A 20,605-nucleotide genomic window follows, 5' to 3' on the forward strand; every position below is an offset into this window, starting at 1 on the left:
TTTTAGAAAATGGTTGAATAGGTAATAGAACACTGTAGGAGGCAATAGAAGGTAATGGAACATTCTAGAAATTTGTAGTAAGTTCCAGACTCATTATATATGCTGATGTAATGTCTATTTATAGACAGTGGGGGTATATATGGGGGAGTTGTTCAGCACCGAGTTCAGATCGGAGATCTCGTTGAATTGTATTGGAGTTTAAGTATCTAGTTATTGGAGTAGTGGAGTTTTACCACGTTATTGTACTTGCTGTTTGCAGAGTATAATAATACCAGTACCAGTTGAAACCTCATCTGTTGGCTCCGTGTTCGTATGTTATCATCGCGGCCAGGGAAGTCTTTCTGTTACTGTTGCCATTTTGGTATTTGAACCATCACACCTGTACTATACCAATTACAGTAATATTACGTTGCGCGTGACACTGTCGAAAAATGTCAACCCCTCGCCCATTTTAGTCAGTTGTACCTGTTACAAAAATGGACTAAATATAATAACGGTCGTTATACCCAGTCACATTTTCAAACTGCAGTTGAAAAAGTGATTCGATGTTAGGTGGACTCAGATGGTTATAACAATTTAAAATAACACTTTGAATGCATATACAACATATAACCTGTTAATATATGGTAACCAACGCGTGTCGCTTTGAAAACAGCGTTTTACCCGCATCTTGCAAGATAATGGAATTATTCCAATTGTGGGCATGCCAATACAACGGCGCCATCAAGTCTAGATTGGAAAAGACCCAAGTGTTTTGCAAAGTTCCAACATATATTGCAAACTGACTGTTCGAATAATTCTCAGAACGGCTGTAAGACACTCAAGTTTAAATCCAATCACATTAGTTTACAATGGCGGAAGTAAACAACATATCTCTGTACTTCCAAAGTTATTTTGCTGGAAGACGTGGCTTAGTTCACCAACATTCAGTGAGTTCAAGTTGGATCCTGCTTCCTCTGCTATTTGTGGTGTTGATATTTTTATCACATGCAAGAAACAGATGATCAGACAGTCTGAAGGCCATTTTTAGCGTATTCTAGGAAAGGAAAGTCACAATCACAATTGAATTTTTTAATTCTAACTCCAGCTTGCATAAAATGTTTTCGATGGCATCCACAGTTAAACGGGAATTAAAACACAACTACATAACTGTGTTGTTTGCAGGCTTACAAGTTTTTTCAAGTGATTGGTAAATAGTGGGTGGAAATGGTCCAGCACATTGTGAGATATGTCAACAAGAACATAGTACGAATGGCTATGTGATGGCTATCATAATTAACAGTTTCTGCAATCTGATTGGTGCCGACAAGATCTTGTTGGTGATAGCAGTAAACTACATCATTCTGTCAGTCATAGTTTGCATCTTTGTGAATCTGTCGGCGAGGACGCACTATCACCAACCATATCAGGTTACTCGTACACAAGCATTTGGTAACGCAAGTCATATTCTACTTTAATTAAGACAGAAATATTTTTACTATTTGTTTTACATACATCGAGTCAAAACAAAATCTTATAAAATAGACAAGAACAAATGTCAAGTTAGAACTACACAAATATTCCGTAACTGACAATAAGGATAATGTAAAATTACATTTTTTCCATGGTAACTATTTTGCTTGACTCATTTACAAACCAATTTGACACACATAAGAGACAAAATAATAAAATAATATTATTATGGGACTTCTTCAATTGTCAACTTTAGCTTGTCATGTCCTGTCCTGTCATCATTGTACACATAGTACACAAGAATAATAATCATAACTGAAGTAATTTAATTTTGTTGTTTGTTGCTTTCTTGCATGTGCTTTAAATAATCTTGATACATTTGCCAATTAGTTAATCTCACTTTGATTGCATTTCTAATCTCTCTTCCAAATAATCCTTTAAAACGTATTTTATCAAGCTGTTTTTCAAACCGTCGACGTTTTACTCTTTCTCTGTGTTGCCTGATCTTCCTTCTAAGAAAGCGAATTCGCTTCTGCCGTTTCTTGAACTGATGTCTGTTCATTTTGCGTCTCCGTTTTTGCATTACATTGGAAGCTTCTTTAGAAATTTCACTAATGCCTGGTAGATTCAAATCAGCTGAAGAAGTTAGCGGGTCAGATATCTGCAAGATTTCATGATTCATTGGACAATCTATGATCTGGTTGATATTCATATTATCTAATATTGCAACACTTTTCTCTTGGTACACTGAAGGTAACACATAGTTCTGAATCTGCTGTGGAGAAACGCTAAGTGTTGACAATTGCTGATCAAGATAAAACGTGGTAAAGTCTATGTTGTTATGATCGACAGCGTTGTTGACATTTTGTCTCCAGGAAGGAATTTCTTGAGCTATACTGGATACATCAGAACGGTATGAACTGCTCGTTCTCAGATAATAAGTCATGGTACGAGCCCCAACATGGTTGATACCTGTAAAATACATAGCATACACAGTAAAACCAGTCTAAGCTAAATCTAAGCTGAAACAGATTGCATGTTTAGCACGATAAGTTATATTTACAAAGGAATCTTGTCCAAGCTAAATACTATCGGTAGTACCGGGTAATTGTGAGAGAAATGTAGTGACAACACAAAATATAATTATATGATTTTCACATTACTATAAATGTATTATAAAGTAAGTATCACTACACTCCTCAATCTAACATTTTAATTGAAAATTTTTTAATTTAATATTTGAGAGGTGCTCAGACTAATAAATGTAATGGTTGTTAGTAATAGTTGGCCTTGGTAATTTATCAAGTCTATCAGACTCACTTGAGATATTGGCACCTCGTTAGTAGGCACCTCGTTAGTAGGCACCTCGTTAGTAGAATCAGAGCAGTTATATGTATTACAACCAGTTTTATTGTGAAATGTGATAAAATCTTTTCTTACAATTAAACATGCATAGAAAATAATAAAGGAAATATCTGTATTTTTTTTAAAAAGCACTAAGGTAAACTTGTGCAATACGATACTTAAGACACTGATGTAATTGCTTCAGATGCCTACATGAAGTTCAGAACCTGTGTTAAAGCTGTATTTGCAACATAACAGACATGTGACTTTGACTTACATTTCGACTGCAAACATCTTTGATAAGCTGAGATGCACAGTGATCTTCTCAGTGCAAACATAGTGATCTATAAAAATACAGTGACACATGAAGTTAACAAGGTCTTAAAGCAAGTCTCAGTATTGGTGCAGCAAACTAGAAAAATTTGGTGATCAGTTTTACTTTGATTTTGCAAATAGTATACTAGTGTTGACAAATGGTCACACCGAATTGAGGCAGAGATGAATTATTTCAATGTTGCTCAACTCCAATTAGTTTCTAAAACTGTGATATATTATGTAAACAGTTGTGAATATTTGTATAATGTCAATCAATGTTTGAAATTACTGGCTGCCCGTACATCTGGTAATTTTCCAGTCAATACAAATCTTGGCAAATTCATTTTTTCATGTATTTTTTCTTTATATTCTTCAATATTTCAGGAAATTACCTTAATTTTGAAGCTGACAGACAAAATTTAAGTAAATTTTCAGTTTTTGTCTCAATTTTGTGAAGCAATGAGCACTATAAACAGGACTGTGAATTTGTGATGGAAGAGGAAACTGGTGGTGAAAAAGTTAAAACTTTATCCAAATGATGACATACACGTATGTCTGTTTTAAACACAACTGACATGTCTCATGAACAGTGAATAAATGTGTACAGTCAACATGTCCAACCGATTCTTGAGTTAAATTGTGTTAAACATCTAACGAAGTACTAGATCAATGATATGTTCGCAAGGCAGTATATTGAACATGGAAAATACAACGTAATATTGACATACTATTTGTGTCATACCCAGCTTGTTTTGCACATTTTCTCAATATTGAACATGGAAAATACAACGTAATGTTTGACATACTATTTGTGTCATACCCAGCTTGTTTTGCACATTTTCTCAATATTGAACTTCATTACAATATTGTGTAATCATTACAATGCTGTCGATTACTGAAATAACACATTCTCATTGGTCAATTGAACGAATAGCTATGCTATATTCTCATTGGTCAATTAAATGAAGGCTACACTTTCTTCTCATTGGTCAATTAAATGAATAGAAATGCTCTACTTCCATTGGTCAATTAAATGAATAGCTATGCTTTATTCTTATTAGTCAATTAAATGAATAGCTATGCTTTATTCTTATTGGTCAATTAAATGAATAGCTATGCTTTACTCTCATTGGTCAATTAAATGAACAGTTATACTTTATTCTCATTGATCAATTTAATTTTTTATTAAAGTACAACAACAACGACCCCCTTTTAACGACACCAAACGATATATCATAGTATGAACTGTTTAGAAAATGTCGTTTACCCGATCAAATTCGAGTCATTTTTCGAAAATTGGCTAAAAACTGTTCTACATCTAGTCTCGTTCGCTACCGGCCCGGAGAACTGGGAGTCACGTGACAAATAAGTGCGTGACGTAATAAGTTGAACTTGCTCAGGCTGTCGTGTATGGTGTACTGTGTAAGCTGAATAGGGAAGAAGTTCTTTACCGCATCAAAGAGTCCTTGCTGCTTTATTGGAAACTCGTGCCAGCCATGGTAAAGCGATGCATAGTAGCTGATTGCAGCAAAACAAAAAGTGACAGAGTCAGTTTGTTCTTTTTTCCAACGGAGATAAAAAAACAGAGACTCTGGACAGCATTCATCAAAACTAAGAGAGATAACTGGACAACTCCTTCCAAATACAGTGTGATATGCAGTGATCATTTTGCTACATCATGTTTTGAAAATCCGGAAGAAATTTTTTTAGAAGAACAATTTGGGCTTGTTGAGAAGAAGAAGACTACGAAAGGATGCAGTGCCGACGATATTTTCCAAGAATTTGACAGAGCGACGCAGTGAAGTAAGGCGACCTAGTTTTGAAAAGCGACAGCAGCGTCAGGTTAGTGTAAACTAGATCAGGACGTACTGCGTCTGTATCTCATTTAATATATGTATCTATAATCAATACAAATTTCGTTTAAAAATAAGAATACTCAACAATTTCGGTGAAAATTACATTGTTTATCCACGAATATTATTAGCATGTCACCTCATAAGATATACATCTGGTGCTTACACTTTTTAAAGTGCGTCCTTTTCATGTCATTAATTTATAACATTCCGTTGGCTAAACTTTTTTTTACTGTCCAATGTGCCCGTGGATTCTAAATAAATTATTCAAGAAATACCAGAGTTGAATGCAGAAAGCAAAGCAGTGTTGCAGCAGACTGTGGAACCTTCCGATGATCAGACAGTAGATATTGGGTGCCAGACAGCTGAAGTGATTATAATAGAAAAGGTTAGTTACAGAATCAAACCCGAGTAGCTTCCAATAAATATATCACGTCATTATATAGATTTTTATTTATTGTGTTCTTTTTTCAGTCATGTTTATTTAATATAGGTTTTAACAGAGTCTATAGACTGCCAAACTGTGGCTCCACGTAAAAGATCGGCTAAAATACAAATGAATTTCAAGAGTAAAATGAAAGATATAGGGGAGTTACCACTTCGCTATTATATACATACATGTATCAAATATTTATCCGTATGTGTGTTTGTTAATATTATTTTATTTTTTTTCAGCCTGTCAGACTGAATCCGACGTCCAAAAAAATAGTATATCTATACAGTGTGATATTGGAAACAATGACCCAATTAATATATCCACGCCCGAAAATAGCGATGTTGAAATGGGTGACTATGACAGCGATGACGACAATCAAACAATAGATTCAAAAGATGACGACTATGAAAATATCACTGATATTACTGAAGAAACAACAGATCTATGAATATTACGGAAATAAAGTATGTCTACATCTCGTAACATAGACATAACATAAGTGTTTGTATTGTAAAGTCACATATGTAGCTGTACATGGTTTCGCTGCATTTATGTTTATTATATTTTTATTTTCAATTCCAGTGTCATTCCTCACAAGGAAAGAAAGTACATTATTTTTGAAAGCAATTTACTTAAGTTGTTTTCTATATGTAACATATGCCCACTTGCCTACTGAGGGAAAAATAAAGCAACAGATTGGGTCTTGCATCGTAGTTTCACAGGAATGTGAAAATTGTGGCTTCAAGAAGGAATGGGAAAGTCAACCTTTTATCAAAACTGTTCCTGCTGGAAATCTGTTACTTGCTTCATCAATTCCCTTCTCTGGTGCAACTCTGGCAAAGTCTTTGCGCATATTTACACATCTCAATTGTATGGCAATTAGCGCGACTACGTTCTTCACGCATCAAAAGCTCTACCTTCAACCTGCTATTATTTCTATATGGAAGCAACATCAATCACGACTTATAACAGAATTGAAGTCTACTGGAAGACCATCATTATACAAGGAGATGAATGTGCTGATACACCAGGGCATTCGGCGAAATATGGCTCATATACAATTATGGAATTGTCTGTCAATAAAGTCCATGATGTACATCTTGCAGGTAATATTTATTTTGAAATCATATCTTTGTAAGTGTAAAATGGGTCGTCATAATGCTTTGATGAATGTTAATATTTTTTACTCATCAGTTCCAGTCAAATGAAACAAATGTAAGTTATCATATGAAAAAGGAAGCTCTCAAAAGAAGTTTGAATTTCATAAAAGGGGAGGAGTTAAATATCGGAGAAATCATTACAGATAGAGACAGACAAATAAATAAGTTCATTCATGAAGAGATACCAATGTGATTAAAATCTGATGTAATGTACGGGCTTTAATTATTTTGGCTATAAACTTATTTTAATTTTATTTTTTATTACTTTTGTTATTAATGCCCTTTTATTTTATTATTTTACTTTGATTTTGATTTTGTGATTTTTTTTAATTCCGCCCTACCTACATTTGATTTTAATCAGATTGGAAGAGATACCAGATACCACGCATTATTACGATGTTTGGCACGTTGCCAAAGGTAAGCGTTGTTAGTTTCAAAATAATGTGACTGCTATATATTAGTATTAATCACTGTAATAAGAAGTATTTATTGCACTGGCCCATATACAAACATATCAAACCGATGTTTAAAATGTAATGGGTACAAGTAGAATATGATAATATTCTCGGTTATTGATCACATGGAATTAAATAATAATTAATTTGTTAACAATTGTTTCCTAACTTCAAATGCTCTGAACACAAACACACAAATATTTCGTAGAATAACACCATTTGTTGCTTGAACAAGCCTTTGAAATTTATCCATGGTTGGTTGGAATGAATAATGTTGGGCGATTAACTCTCGTCTTAATGTGTTATAGGCTGGGCAAATCAACAGAAAATGATATTCATCCTCAACAAAATTAGCATGACATACTTTACAGACTCTTTCCGTTGAAGGCAAACCTTCGCGCCGACCATCTTCAATTCTAAGTGGTAAAACCCCACAACGAAAACAGGCAAAAATGCGGACGAGTTTCAGATTGCAATTTAAAGATAAATATTTCTCCGGTTGTAAGGTACTCTTGAACTCATTGTAATTACGTAATTTAGGTTTCAAGGACGCATTTGCTTTCCAAAGCTGTTTCTGCGTGTCGGAGACTCGCAGTACAAATTCAGAAAGAAAAAAGTCCTTGCTACCTACTTCTTGAGCTAGCCAGACATACCCAAAGCCATATGAATACAAAATGTGTTTAATTGCCGTCACCCAGTTATTTCTACCTAGGTCATTGAGATTACGCAACATTGAATAGGCATGCCTGGGAATTCTCGTCGGGGGGGGGGGGGAGTTCTAAGAGTCTAAGCCAATACTTAATACAACGTGTGGAAACGAAGATTGGAAGTCGCCCACATTCTCCAACTATAGCTTCTTTGGCAGTACCTTGAGGGAGCCCAAGAAGCCTCCTGCACCATTTCCTATGTACTTTTTCAATTTGGTCGTAGTATTGAAATCCCCATACAGTGATGTAGATAATTTTTTTAATAGGTGGTTACACTGAAATTATAGGCGGGCAAGGTCAGTGTGACACTTGCCGGCACAACGCTCCACAGGCATAATATGGAGATGTTTCAGAGGAGGGAAAATCTTAAAATACAATGGCGAACAATTTGGTGCCATTTTGTTACATTTTTATGTAAACCAAATGATACAATTTGCTGGGATAAAATTCTTTTCACAAATCTAAATACTATAAACAAGCTGTACCATAAAAAATGCTGACACTACAGGTGAGTTTCATGAGATAACATTTTGATTGATAACAAATAATAATCAATCAATCAATCAATCATGAAATGTGAGTGCTGTCTGTTGCAGTAGCTTAAAAATAATTGTCATTAGCACTTAACATTCATCATCATAATCATTATAATCACCATCATTTAAATTGAACATTTTTTTGGCTGTCTGGAATTCTTGAAGATCAGAATCCTAAACTAAATCATTCCACTCACACTGAACACTTTCATCCACCATGACGCTTTGGATATCTTGCAATTCTTTTACAGATTCCACTGCAATTTGTTTTGTTGGATAATGTCCCAACTTTCTTCTTGATTTTTTGGCTAGCCATTTTTTGACTGACAATTTTACTAAATTTTCTGCTTCAACAGAAAACAATTCAGAACCATTTATAGACACATGAAGAAGAGCATTCATCATATTGCTGTGAAGTCTGTTCCTTAATCGTGTTTTTATACGTTTCAGTGCACTCATACCTCTTTCTGGCCATGCATTGATAACTGGAGTGGACAGTGCTACTTCCACCAATTCCACCAACTTTGGATAAAAAAATTCTGATTTCATTTTCATTATTTTCAATAGTGTCCACTCACTGGTAGCATAGTGGTTGTCGCTCCAGACTCATGATCGGTAGACCCATGTTCAAATCCTTAGGCTGAACATCAAAGGGTCAACCCCTACCCTGGGTGAGTGTGCCACAGACTCAATGGGAAGGCCAATTCCACTGGCCGAGATTCATTCACTAACGAATGCGACTTTGGGGGAACCTTTGTTAAGGACCGCAGGTGCTTGTGTTCGACCGAGCCTGGTTGACGCCAGGATAGCGCATTAAAATTGCCATTTGACAGAGAGATGGCCACACAGCCCTGTCATGTAGTCCCAAACATGAATATGACTTCTGTGGCAAAATGCACTATGTGTCAGCACTAGCACTTGCAATTTGCACATACAAAAAAAAAAAAAGTCAGGAGAGACAACGGTGACATTCAATGTACAGAACTGTCGCCTGGCACAATTTCTTTTTTTTTTCTTTTTTTTTTTAAAAATAAAATAAAATTAAACCAAAACATTAGGTGTCACTGTATGTTCTAATTTTGAGTTATCATTTTTTTGTGTGTCGCTTATTTTCATTTTGTATTTGCTTTTAACTTCTTCTGGCATTTGTGTTTTCATGTCCACCATGTTAAATTTGAATTTTCCCCATTCTGCTTGGAGTTCTTGGGTAAGTATTCCCTCATTTTCCATATGCTGATAGTAATGTGCAGCCAGTGTGTTTATTTCATCAGTTCCATAATTCTTAAACTCTGAACTGCTAATGTTTGGCAATTCCATGGGATTAAAAATATGAAAACATGTAAGTACATTCAGACAATCTGAGAAACGGTGATCCATGTTGTCTTTCAGTGACTGGATATATTTTGTGTGTAAAGATTCAATAGTTTTTTTATCACTGTCATTTAGTTCCATGTCAAGCAAATTGAGTCTTCCCTTCAAATCCTCCTCCAACGTTTTAACTGGGTTTTCAATAGAAGATAGTGCAGATATGGTATACTTAATGGCAGGTGCTACATGTGAAAAATGTAGAGCACCTGTCTGGAATGTCTTACTTAGGTTACTAAGAGTTGGCAATACTGAATGCAGAATGTACAGTGCTCCAATAAATTTTGGCTTTTTCATTTTTTATACAAACCAAGAGCTACAGGATCCTTCTGAAGTTCTTGAAAAGTTTGCAGTAAAGCAATATAATTTTCATAAGCACTTGTCACACTTTTTATCTAAGGACAACCATCTTGTGGCACATGCTTTCTTAACTTTTTTGCCAAGATACTTTTTACATTTTTATGAAAATACTGTATGTGATAAATTACTTTGAGTATTAGTTCTCTTTGGAGAATTTTCAAAAAACTTCCATGCCTGAGTCAGAGTAGTTGCAACTTCTTTAATGTATCCTATCTCCTTTTCAGTGTCTACACAAGCCAAGGCAAGTTTGTGACAGATACAATGAAAACTGAGAATTAATTTATTCAGCCTACGTAATCTTGCAGCCACCCCATTTTGCTTGCCAGTCATAACTGCAGCACCATCACTAACAAATGACTTCAAATTTAATATCAACAAGCTGCATTCTTCTAGAACGTGAACTATTTTATTTGTCAAAACTTCAGCATTTGCACCATCAGATTTAAAAATAGTAGTCATAGCCAAGAAATCAGTTTTTGCTTCACAAAGTTCTCCAAAGTATTTAACAAATATAATCATTTGTTCCATTACTGCTACATCGGTTGATTCATCTGCAAGCAATCCAAATGCATTAACATTCTGAAGCCTATCCAAAATCAGTTCCCTTATAGTTTCTTCAATGGTGATAAGTATCTCCCTAACTGAACGTCTACTCCTGTGCTCAAAATATTTTAGTTCATCCACACCAGAGGCTTCCAATAGCTCAATTAAGGAAATGATTTTATCATTAGAAATTTCCTGTTTCGCCAACCAGTACATGTATATGGCCTGAAATGTTTTTTCAAGGACAATGTCACTTTCTCATAAAAAATGGTAATTTTTCTCGAAGTGCGCCGAATTGATCGGAAGCATGGATCGCGAATGCTGAAGTGACTATATTTTGACTCGAACTAGGCCGAACGTGTCCGAAGCGTAATTCACCCCATCCTGACCTCTTGAAATGATCACATGACAGTCGAATTAGTTCAGCGACGTAACAAATGCGTTTTTGGTTGTTTGGTCGATGATTAAATCAATTAACAGTTTCTGGGGCATTTTTGCGGAAAGTTGGGCTGATTTTTGAACTTCATAAACAAATTTTAAAAATATTTTTGTTTTAATAGCCGGTTACATTAACGCAATAGCTGGGCGTTGTGCCCGGATACTGGCTATTATCTACATCACTGCCCATATTTCAGATCCGTAACACAGAATAGGAGATATAATTGAATCAAGTAATTTTAAATGGGTGTCAAAATGAACCCCATTAAGTTTAACAGATACCCATGAAAGAATCCTAAGCGTTTTCCCAGCCTGGTCCGCTAAAGTAGAAACTGCTTTAGACCAAATGTTCCTGGAAGAAAGCACGAGACCTAAATACTTATAATAGGAGACAACTTGTAACTCGCATCCCTCAAGGTACCACTTCTCGTTTCGTGAAGCGTGACCGCCTTTGCGGAAAACCATAACTTTTGTTTTTTGTAAATTAACTTTCATACACCACTTGCTACAAAATTGCGATAAAATATTAATCAAATTCTGCAGGTTTGGAATTGAGTCACTACAAATGACTACATCATCTGCATAAAGTAAAGCGAACAGATTATAAATGTCCTGTGTTAGTTGAATCCTCAAATTTCCCGAGTTAACCAACATCAAATTTAATTCTTCAATAAAGAAATTAAATAAAATAGGGCTCAACATACATCCTTGTCTGACCCCTATCGGACATTCAAAGGAACTTGAAAGATTCGATTCAGATTTGACACAAGACTTAACATTACAATACATAGAACGCAAGATACAAAACATGTTACCATGGATACCAATTGTTAATAATTTATATAATAATAGTGAATGATTTATCCTGTCGAATGCTTTAGAAAAATCCACGAAGAGACAATAAAATTTACCACTCCTTTTAGCCAAATACTTCTGCACAATAGCATACAAAACAAAAATATTATCTATAGTACTGTACTGTGATTTTTTCGAAAACCCGATTGACAATCGGATAACACGCCATTATGTTCTGCACATAAAAATCTTTCTTTCTTTAATAATGATATCCCCCGGTAGTTGTTTACATCATTTTTCCCCCCGTGCTTCAATATGGGAATAACAACACCCCATGCCCACTCTTTCGGAAAGTCACCTGAATTGTAAATAAAGTTGAACAGAAGGGTTAGAACAGGAAGAATAATTAATCACTGTATACCAATCATGAATGCAGTTTGATGTATTTTACTGTTCTAATCTTAGGACTGAAAAAGAAGCTGTATGCATTAGCGAAGGAAAAAGACTGTGAAGATGTTGCACTATGGAGCCGCAGTATAGTCAACCATGTCTACTGGTGTGCTGTCTCTACGCCTGATGGCAATGGTGAAGTGATGCTGGCCAAATGGAAATCATTGGAGCCGCAGTATAGTCAACCATGTCTACTGGTGTGCTGTCTCTACGCCTGATGGCAATGGTGAAGTGATGCTGGCCAAATGGAAATCATTGGAGCCGCAGTATAGTCAACCATGTCTACTGGTGTGCTGTCTCTACGCCTGGTGGCAATGGTGAAGTGATGCTGGCCAAATGGAAATCATTGGAGCCGCAGTATAGTCAACCATGTCTACTGGTGTGCTGTCTCTACGCCTGGTGGCAATGGTGAAGTGATGCTGGCCAAATGGAAATCATTGGAGCCGCAGTATAGTCAACCATGTCTACTGGTGTGATGTCTCTACGCCTGGTGGCAATGGTGAAGTGATGCTGGCCAAATGGAAATCATTGGAGCCGCAGTATAGTCAACCATGTCTACTGGTGTGCTGTCTCTACGCCTGATGGCAATGGTGAAGTGATGCTGGCCAAATGGAAATCATTGGAGCCGCAGTATAGTCAACCATGTCTACTGGTGTGATGTCTCTACGCCTGGTGGCAATGGTGAAGTGATGCTGGCCAAATGGAAATCATTGGAGCCGCAGTATAGTCAACCATGTCTACTGGTGTGATGTCTCTACGCCTGGTGGCAATGGTGAAGTGATGCTGGCCAAATGGAAATCATTGGAGCCGCAGTATAGTCAACCATGTCTACTGGTGTGCTGTCTCTACGCCTGGTGGCAAAGGTGAAGTGATGCTGGCCAAATGGAAATCATTGGAGCCGCAGTATAGTCAACCATGTCTACTGGTGTGATGTCTCTACGCCTGGTGGCAATGGTGAAGTGATGCTGGCCAAATGGAAATCATTGGAGCCGCAGTATAGTCAACCATGTCTACTGGTGTGATGTCTCTACGCCTGGTGGCAATGGTGAAGTGATGCTGGCCAAATGGAAATCATTGGAGCCGCAGTATAGTCCACCATGTCTACTGGTGTGCTGTCTCTACGCCTGATGGCAATGGTGAAGTGATGCTGGCCAAATGGAAATCATTGGAGCCGCAGTATAGTCAACCATGTCTACTGGTGTGATGTCTCTACGCCTGGTGGCAATGGTGAAGTGATGCTGGCCAAATGGAAATCATTGGAGCCGCAGTATAGTCAACCATGTCTACTGGTGTGCTGTCTCTACGCCTGATGGCAATGGTGAAGTGATGCTGGCCAAATGGAAATCATTGGAGCCGCAGTATAGTCAACCATGTCTACTGGTGTGCTGTCTCTACGCCTGGTGGCAAAGGTGAAGTGATGCTGGCCAAATGGAAATCATTGGAGCCGCAGTATAGTCAACCATGTCTACTGGTGTGCTGTCTCTACGCCTGGTGGCAATGGTGAAGTGATGCTGGCCAAATGGAAATCATTGGAGCCGCAGTATAGTCAACCATGTCTACTGGTGTGCTGTCTCTACGCCTGGTGGCAATGGTGAAGTGATGCTGGCCAAATGGAAATCATTGGAGCCGCAGTATAGTCAACCATGTCTACTGGTGTGCTGTCTCTACGCCTGATGGCAATGGTGAAGTGATGCTGGCCAAATGGAAATCATTGGAGCCGCAGTATAGTCAACCATGTCTACTGGTGTGCTGTCTCTACGCCTGGTGGCAAAGGTGAAGTGATGCTGGCCAAATGGAAATCATTGGAGCCGCAGTATAGTCAACCATGTCTACTGGTGTGCTGTCTCTACGCCTGGTGGCAATGGTGAAGTGATGCTGGCCAAATGGAAATCATTGGAGCCGCAGTATAGTCAACCATGTCTACTGGTGTGCTGTCTCTACGCCTGGTGGCAATGGTGAAGTGATGCTGGCCAAATGGAAATCATTGGAGCCGCAGTATAGTCAACCATGTCTACTGGTGTGCTGTCTCTACGCCTGATGGCAATGGTGAAGTGATGCTGGCCAAATGGAAATCATTGGAGCCGCAGTATAGTCAACCATGTCTACTGGTGTGCTGTCTCTACGCCTGGTGGCAAAGGTGAAGTGATGCTGGCCAAATGGAAATCATTGGAGCCGCAGTATAGTCAACCATGTCTACTGGTGTGCTGTCTCTACGCCTGGTGGCAATGGTGAAGTGATGCTGGCCAAATGGAAATCATTGGAGCCGCAGTATAGTCAACCATGTCTACTGGTGTGCTGTCTCTACGCCTGGTGGCAATGGTGAAGTGATGCTGGCCAAATGGAAATCATTGGAGCCGCAGTATAGTCAACCATGTCTACTGGTGTGCTGTCTCTACGCCTGGTGGCAATGGTGAAGTGATGCTGGCCAAATGGAAATCATTGGAGCCGCAGTATAGTCAACCATGTCTACTGGTGTGCTGTCTCTACGCCTGGTGGCAATGGTGAAGTGATGCTGGCCAAATGGAAATCATTGGAGCCGCAGTATAGTCAACCATGTCTACTGGTGTGCTGTCTCTACGCCTGGTGGCAATGGTGAAATGATGCTGGCCAAATGGAAATCATTGGAGCCGCAGTATAGTCAACCATGTCTACTGGTGTGCTGTCTCTACGCCTGGTGGCAATGGTGAAATGATGCTGGCCAAATGGAAATCATTGGAGCCGCAGTATAGTCCACCATGTCTACTGGTGTGCTGTCTCTACGCCTGGTGGCAATGGTGAAGTGATGCTGGCCAAATGGAAATCATTGGAGCCGCAGTATAGTCAACCATGTCTACTGGTGTGCTGTCTCTACGCCTGGTGGCAATGGTGAAATGATGCTGGCCAAATGGAAATCATTGGAGCCGCAGTATAGTCAACCATGTCTACTGGTGTGCTGTCTCTACGCCTGGTGGCAAAGGTGAAGTGATGCTGGCCAAATGGAAATCATTGGAGCCGCAGTATAGTCAACCATGTCTACTGGTGTGCTGTCTCTACGCCTGATGGCAATGGTGAAATGATGCTGGCCAAATGGAAATCATTGGAGCCGCAGTATAGTCAACCATGTCTACTGGTGTGCTGTCTCTACGCCTGGTGGCAAAGGTGAAGTGATGCTGGCCAAATGGAAATCATTGGAGCCGCAGTATAGTCAACCATGTCTACTGGTGTGCTGTCTCTACGCCTGGTGGCAATGGTGAAATGATGCTGGCCAAATGGAAATCATTGGAGCCGCAGTATAGTCCACCATGTCTACTGGTGTGCTGTCTCTACGCCTGGTGGCAATGGTGAAGTGATGCTGGCCAAATGGAAATCATTGGAGCCGCAGTATAGTCAACCATGTCTACTGGTGTGCTGTCTCTACGCCTGGTGGCAATGGTGAAATGATGCTGGCCTAATGGAAATCATTGGAGCCGCAGTATAGTCCACCATGTCTACTGGTGTGCTGTCTCTACGCCTGATGGCAATGGTGAAATGATGCTGGCCAAATGGAAATCATTGGAGCCGCAGTATAGTCAACCATGTCTACTGGTGTGCTGTCTCTACGCCTGGTGGCAAAGGTGAAGTGATGCTGGCCAAATGGAAATCATTGGAGCCGCAGTATAGTCAACCATGTCTACTGGTGTGCTGTCTCTACGCCTGGTGGCAATGGTGAAATGATGCTGGCCAAATGGAAATCATTGGAGCCGCAGTATAGTCCACCATGTCTACTGGTGTGCTGTCTCTACGCCTGGTGGCAATGGTGAAGTGATGCTGGCCAAATGGAAATCATTGGAGCCGCAGTATAGTCAACCATGTCTACTGGTGTGCTGTCTCTACGCCTGGTGGCAATGGTGAAATGATGCTGGCCTAATGGAAATCATTGGAGCCGCAGTATAGTCAACCATGTCTACTGGTGTGCTGTCTCTACGCCTGATGGCAATGGTGAAGTGATGCTGGCCAAATGGAAATCATTGGAGCCGCAGTATAGTCCACCATGTCTACTGGTGTGCTGTCTCTACGCCTGATGGCAATGGTGAAGTGATGCTGGCCAAATGGAAATCATTGGAGCCGCAGTATAGTCAACCATGTCTACTGGTGTGCTGTCTCTACGCCTGGTGGCAATGGTGAAGTGATGCTGGCCAAATGGAAATCATTGGAGCCGCAGTATAGTCAACCATGTCTACTGGTGTGCTGTCTCTACGCCTGGTGGCAATGGTGAAGTGATGCTGGTCAAATGGAAATCATTGGAGCCGCAGTATAGTCAACCATGTCTACTGGTGTGCTGTCTCTACGCCTGGTGGCAATGGTGAAATGATGCTGGCCAAATGGAAATCATTATTGAATCATATGCAGAATATTCACAATGGACACGATTCTGATCTATTTCCTTCATGTGCCCACAGACTACGACTGCAGTTCTATCGAGTCTGTCTGTTAAATGATCTTCATCAGAACATTCCGAGTTGTCGCCCTCAGAACTGTTGTCCCAAAACAGCTCAAACATGTATGGTTCTAGTTCATTTCTTGAAATAGTTGAATTCAAAATCATATATTCCATGTCTTCGCTACTTTCAAACGAAGAAAAAGAGCAGGAGAGCTCAATGCTTTTTGCGCTCGAGCTATCAGTATCACTTGTATCCGCCATAGATAACGACATTGTCACTGATGGCTATGAGGAATAAGTTCTACTTATTATGTCACGCACTTACCCATGTATTTGTCACGTGACTCCCGTTTTTTCGGGCAGACGGCGGACGAGGCTAGATGTGGCACAGTTTTTAGCCTATTTTCGAAAAATGGCTAGAATTTGATCGGGTAAACAACATTTTTTAGACAGTTCATACTATGATATATCATTTGGTGTCGTTAAAAGGGGGTCGTTGTACTTTAATTATTTTTTTCTTGCAAGCTAAACTTATGTAAACGACATTAGAGCATTAAATTTATATGTCAATTCTATTCTTTCTTTTTCTTACATATACATGTATATATTTTTTTCCTTAATATGGGATTGTACAAACTTTTTTAATTTATATCTTGTCTTGCGATAAAGATTTATTATTATTACTTTTAGAGAAAACTCTGGAGAACTGTTGGCCGTCAATATTTGTGTTTCGAGAATATTTGCTATTTCAAGACGATGTAATTTTGTTTTTTTGTCATAAATAATAATGAGGAAAAAAGACAAAACTACTTACTCTTATTCTGGTTTGACTCCTAAAAATGAATGTTTTCTCAGCATTACAGAAACCTGCAATAAAACTGAAGATTATATAATCATGTACTGTCTTGTTCTTTCTACTAAAATGCTCTATATCTCGTGTGTGAACTTCAAATACAAATAAACACCACACACTTATGTAAATATTAGTGGTACATCCCTATCTAAATTTTGATGACAAAACACCTTACTCAGAAGTAAAATATTTAATATAAAAGTTTCACAGCCAATATGCTATATTTTCTTTTAGGGGAACTAGCCAGGTGTTCAATAACTTTTTAAGCACAGTTACCATTGAGTTGAAAACATACGGTACTATTAAACTCTGATTACTTCAATGTCACAGTCAATAGCAGTACAGGGTTTGGACATGACATTTAGAATCATCATTCATGTACTCTCAGCACTGATGCAACAATGTGAGAGCTGCTGGGTCAAAAAGTGAAACTCATGAATATGTTTACAACTGGAGAATGATATTGAGTATAGTATCAAAATGAAGACATTTTGGTTGCTAGGAAATAATTGCTTTCAGGATTTGTATTAAATAAGATTTCATGGTAATGATAGCAACAGATTTGTAAGCACTTTCCTGTTGCCACCGTTCACTGCTACAAATAGGTACTAGTCTGATTTCCGATACAGGACGATTAATGTTTTTTTTTTAGATATGATTTCGGGTTCACTTTCCCTATTAAGAAGAACAAATTTTGACCAATTTTGCAATAATTATTTTAATGGATGTATATATTTTAGTAGTACATACTGGTACATGTACACTCATCATATATTAGTAAGAGAACTTACTATACAAGTTATAATATACTAGGGCAGAAGAAATCACTATTTTTCATTGCCATAATTATGCATATTTCCTATCTCATGCAGGAATCCTAATACAGGTAAATATGATTAAAATTGTAGATTTTACAATATTACAGTTTGTTCTTGTGGATTGTTGGTAATTGTTTGTTTTGTGTCATTAGACTTGTTCATTTTCTTATACTGTTACAGTACTTCTTTTGCACAAAAAACAATTTCCACTCTGCAGTATATCATATGATTGTAATGTGAATATCCTTCATTAATACAGTATGGTGAACTCTATCTTCGATCCTACCCATGATTCTTGAGACCCATGTTGACTATGTCCAAGCTGTCCACAGCTAGGTTATGATTTCACACACATAGATTGAGAACCACAAATGTATGGTGAACTCTATCTTCGATCCTACCCATGATTCTTGAGACCCATGTTGACTATGTCCAAGCTGTCCACAGCTGGGTTATGATTTCACACACATAGATTGAGAACCACAAATGTATGGTGAACTCTATCTTCGATCCTACCCATGATTCTTGAGACCCATGTTGACTATGTCCAAGCTGTCCACAGCTGGGTTATGATTTCACACACATAGATTGAGAACCACAAATGTATGGTGAACTCTATCTTCGATCCTACCCATGATTCTTGAGACCCATGTTGACTATGTCCAAGCTGTCCACAGCTGGGTTATGATTTCACACACATAGATTGAGAACCACAAATGTAGACACATTACATCAAAATGATGACTAAATACAGCTACCCTGGACAGCTTTAGAATCATCAATCGCCATACATTGAATGTTGTCAATTTTGTGAGTGTGGTACAATCAAAGTAGTGATGACCAGGAAGTCCATTCTGTGCTAGTACCATTGTCAAATTTTGGAGAGTCAAGAATTATTTATTCCTTCTTAAACTTTTGTAACCATTGCCAATCCCTCTGAACAATGTGTAAGTGTTAATAAATTATTATTATTATTATTATTATTATTATTATTATTATTATTATTATTATTATTATACAGGAGAACATTTTTCGATTGCCATATCAGGGGAACTGAAATTTGGGATGTAATACATGCAATAGCCAAGGATGCAAAGAACTGCATTTCAAAAACATATTTTAAATATTATATACCCTAATATAATTATATATTTACTAACAACTTTTTTTTAAGTTTAAGTAATTGTGAAAGCCCACAAAATAAAATGTACGAAATAATAAAAACAATCACAACATTAAAAAAATATATAGTAAAAATTAAATTAAATTCATGCTGTACAAAACATCATATTTTAATCAGATTAGACTGAAACATGATTCGCTTGTTGTGCTATTTTGTTTTTTTACAAACTAGAAAGAATAATGTCGTCTGCACGTGCGAGTTCTTTTTATATTGGTAACAATACAATCAAGCTTGATGCAGAGAAAATATAGTACTATCGGAAAGCACATGTCCTCACAACAATTTATTTATTATTTTTTTATTTTATTTATTTATTTATTTATTTATTTATTTATTTATTTATTTATTTATTATTAATTAATTAATTAATTAATTAATTAATTAATTTATTTATTTATTTATTTATTTATTTATTTATTTATTTATTTATTTATTTATCACACAACATCCCCCAGAAGGGATGAAAAGGGTTACAAATCAGATATTAGTAAAAGAAAAATAACAATATTTACTTTCCTATGTTTACATTTTTCAGAACAATAATTAATTACACTATAATCTTGAAATATGAATGATTTGATTTGACAATTGACAGATTAACATATTGCAAAGTGTGATACAATATAGACGACAAGGTCAGTCTTCGGGTGCTGTCGGATGCACGATCAGTGCGTAACCACAATTAATTAACTTGTGGGACTAATCTACCGCCCACCACTCAGAATGGCTGGATTCCGTATTGTCCTGCGTAGATAGCCGTTTTAGAGGTGATAATTACTAGTACATTGGGAATGTTGTTTGGTGTCGATAAGTCCCCGATAAAGGATGGGTACCTGGACCACATTCGAAGCACAGACTGAGCTATGATCTAAGAATGAGAGTAGCAATTATCATTTCTTCATCACACGGAATAACTTGGGCTCCATGATACCTGATATTAAGCTAGACTATTTAAAATACAAAAAAGTCACGACAGAATGACAATTACTACTATCTCGCTAGCTAGACTGAATGCATACGTTCAGAAAATACCCACCTGGCCAGATCGTTTCACATGTAAGCTGCCATCTTGCTTTAGATGACACTACCACATTCCTCAAAATGGGTTACCCACAATCCAAAGAAACATGAACTTTGACCTTA

General features: G+C 37.7%; 1 protein-coding gene across 1 annotated transcript; it reads right to left on the bottom strand.

Annotated features, from left to right (window-relative positions):
• Positions 1-1,427: 1,427 nt before the first annotated feature.
• On the bottom strand, positions 1,428-20,540 carry LOC102802921 (uncharacterized). Its single transcript, XM_085490745.1, has 4 exons — positions 20,499-20,540; positions 17,423-17,475; positions 3,074-3,140; positions 1,428-2,424 (listed from the first exon to the last, which is right to left on the bottom strand). The coding sequence occupies exons 3-4, from the start codon at positions 3,132-3,134 to the stop codon at positions 1,778-1,780; spliced, it is 708 nt and encodes a 235-aa protein (XP_085346871.1). The 5' UTR covers positions 3,135-3,140; positions 17,423-17,475; positions 20,499-20,540; the 3' UTR covers positions 1,428-1,777.
• Between the last annotated feature and the right edge of the window lie 65 nt (positions 20,541-20,605).

This window comes from Saccoglossus kowalevskii, chromosome 15, assembly GCF_978046115.1.
Source record: "Saccoglossus kowalevskii chromosome 15, keSacKowa6.1, whole genome shotgun sequence".
Lineage (NCBI taxonomy): Eukaryota > Metazoa > Hemichordata > Enteropneusta > Harrimaniidae > Saccoglossus > Saccoglossus kowalevskii.

Bases quoted from the DNA above. Each gene is read 5' to 3' on its own strand.
- LOC102802921 (XM_085490745.1), bottom strand. From the start codon at position 3,134: ATGTTTGCACTGAGAAGATCACTGTGCATCTCAGCTTATCAAAGATGT. The intron at 2,425-3,073 runs GTAAGTCAAAGT...TGTATTTTACAG, and splicing joins AAGATGTTTGCAGTCGAAAT to GTATCAACCATGTTGGGGCT.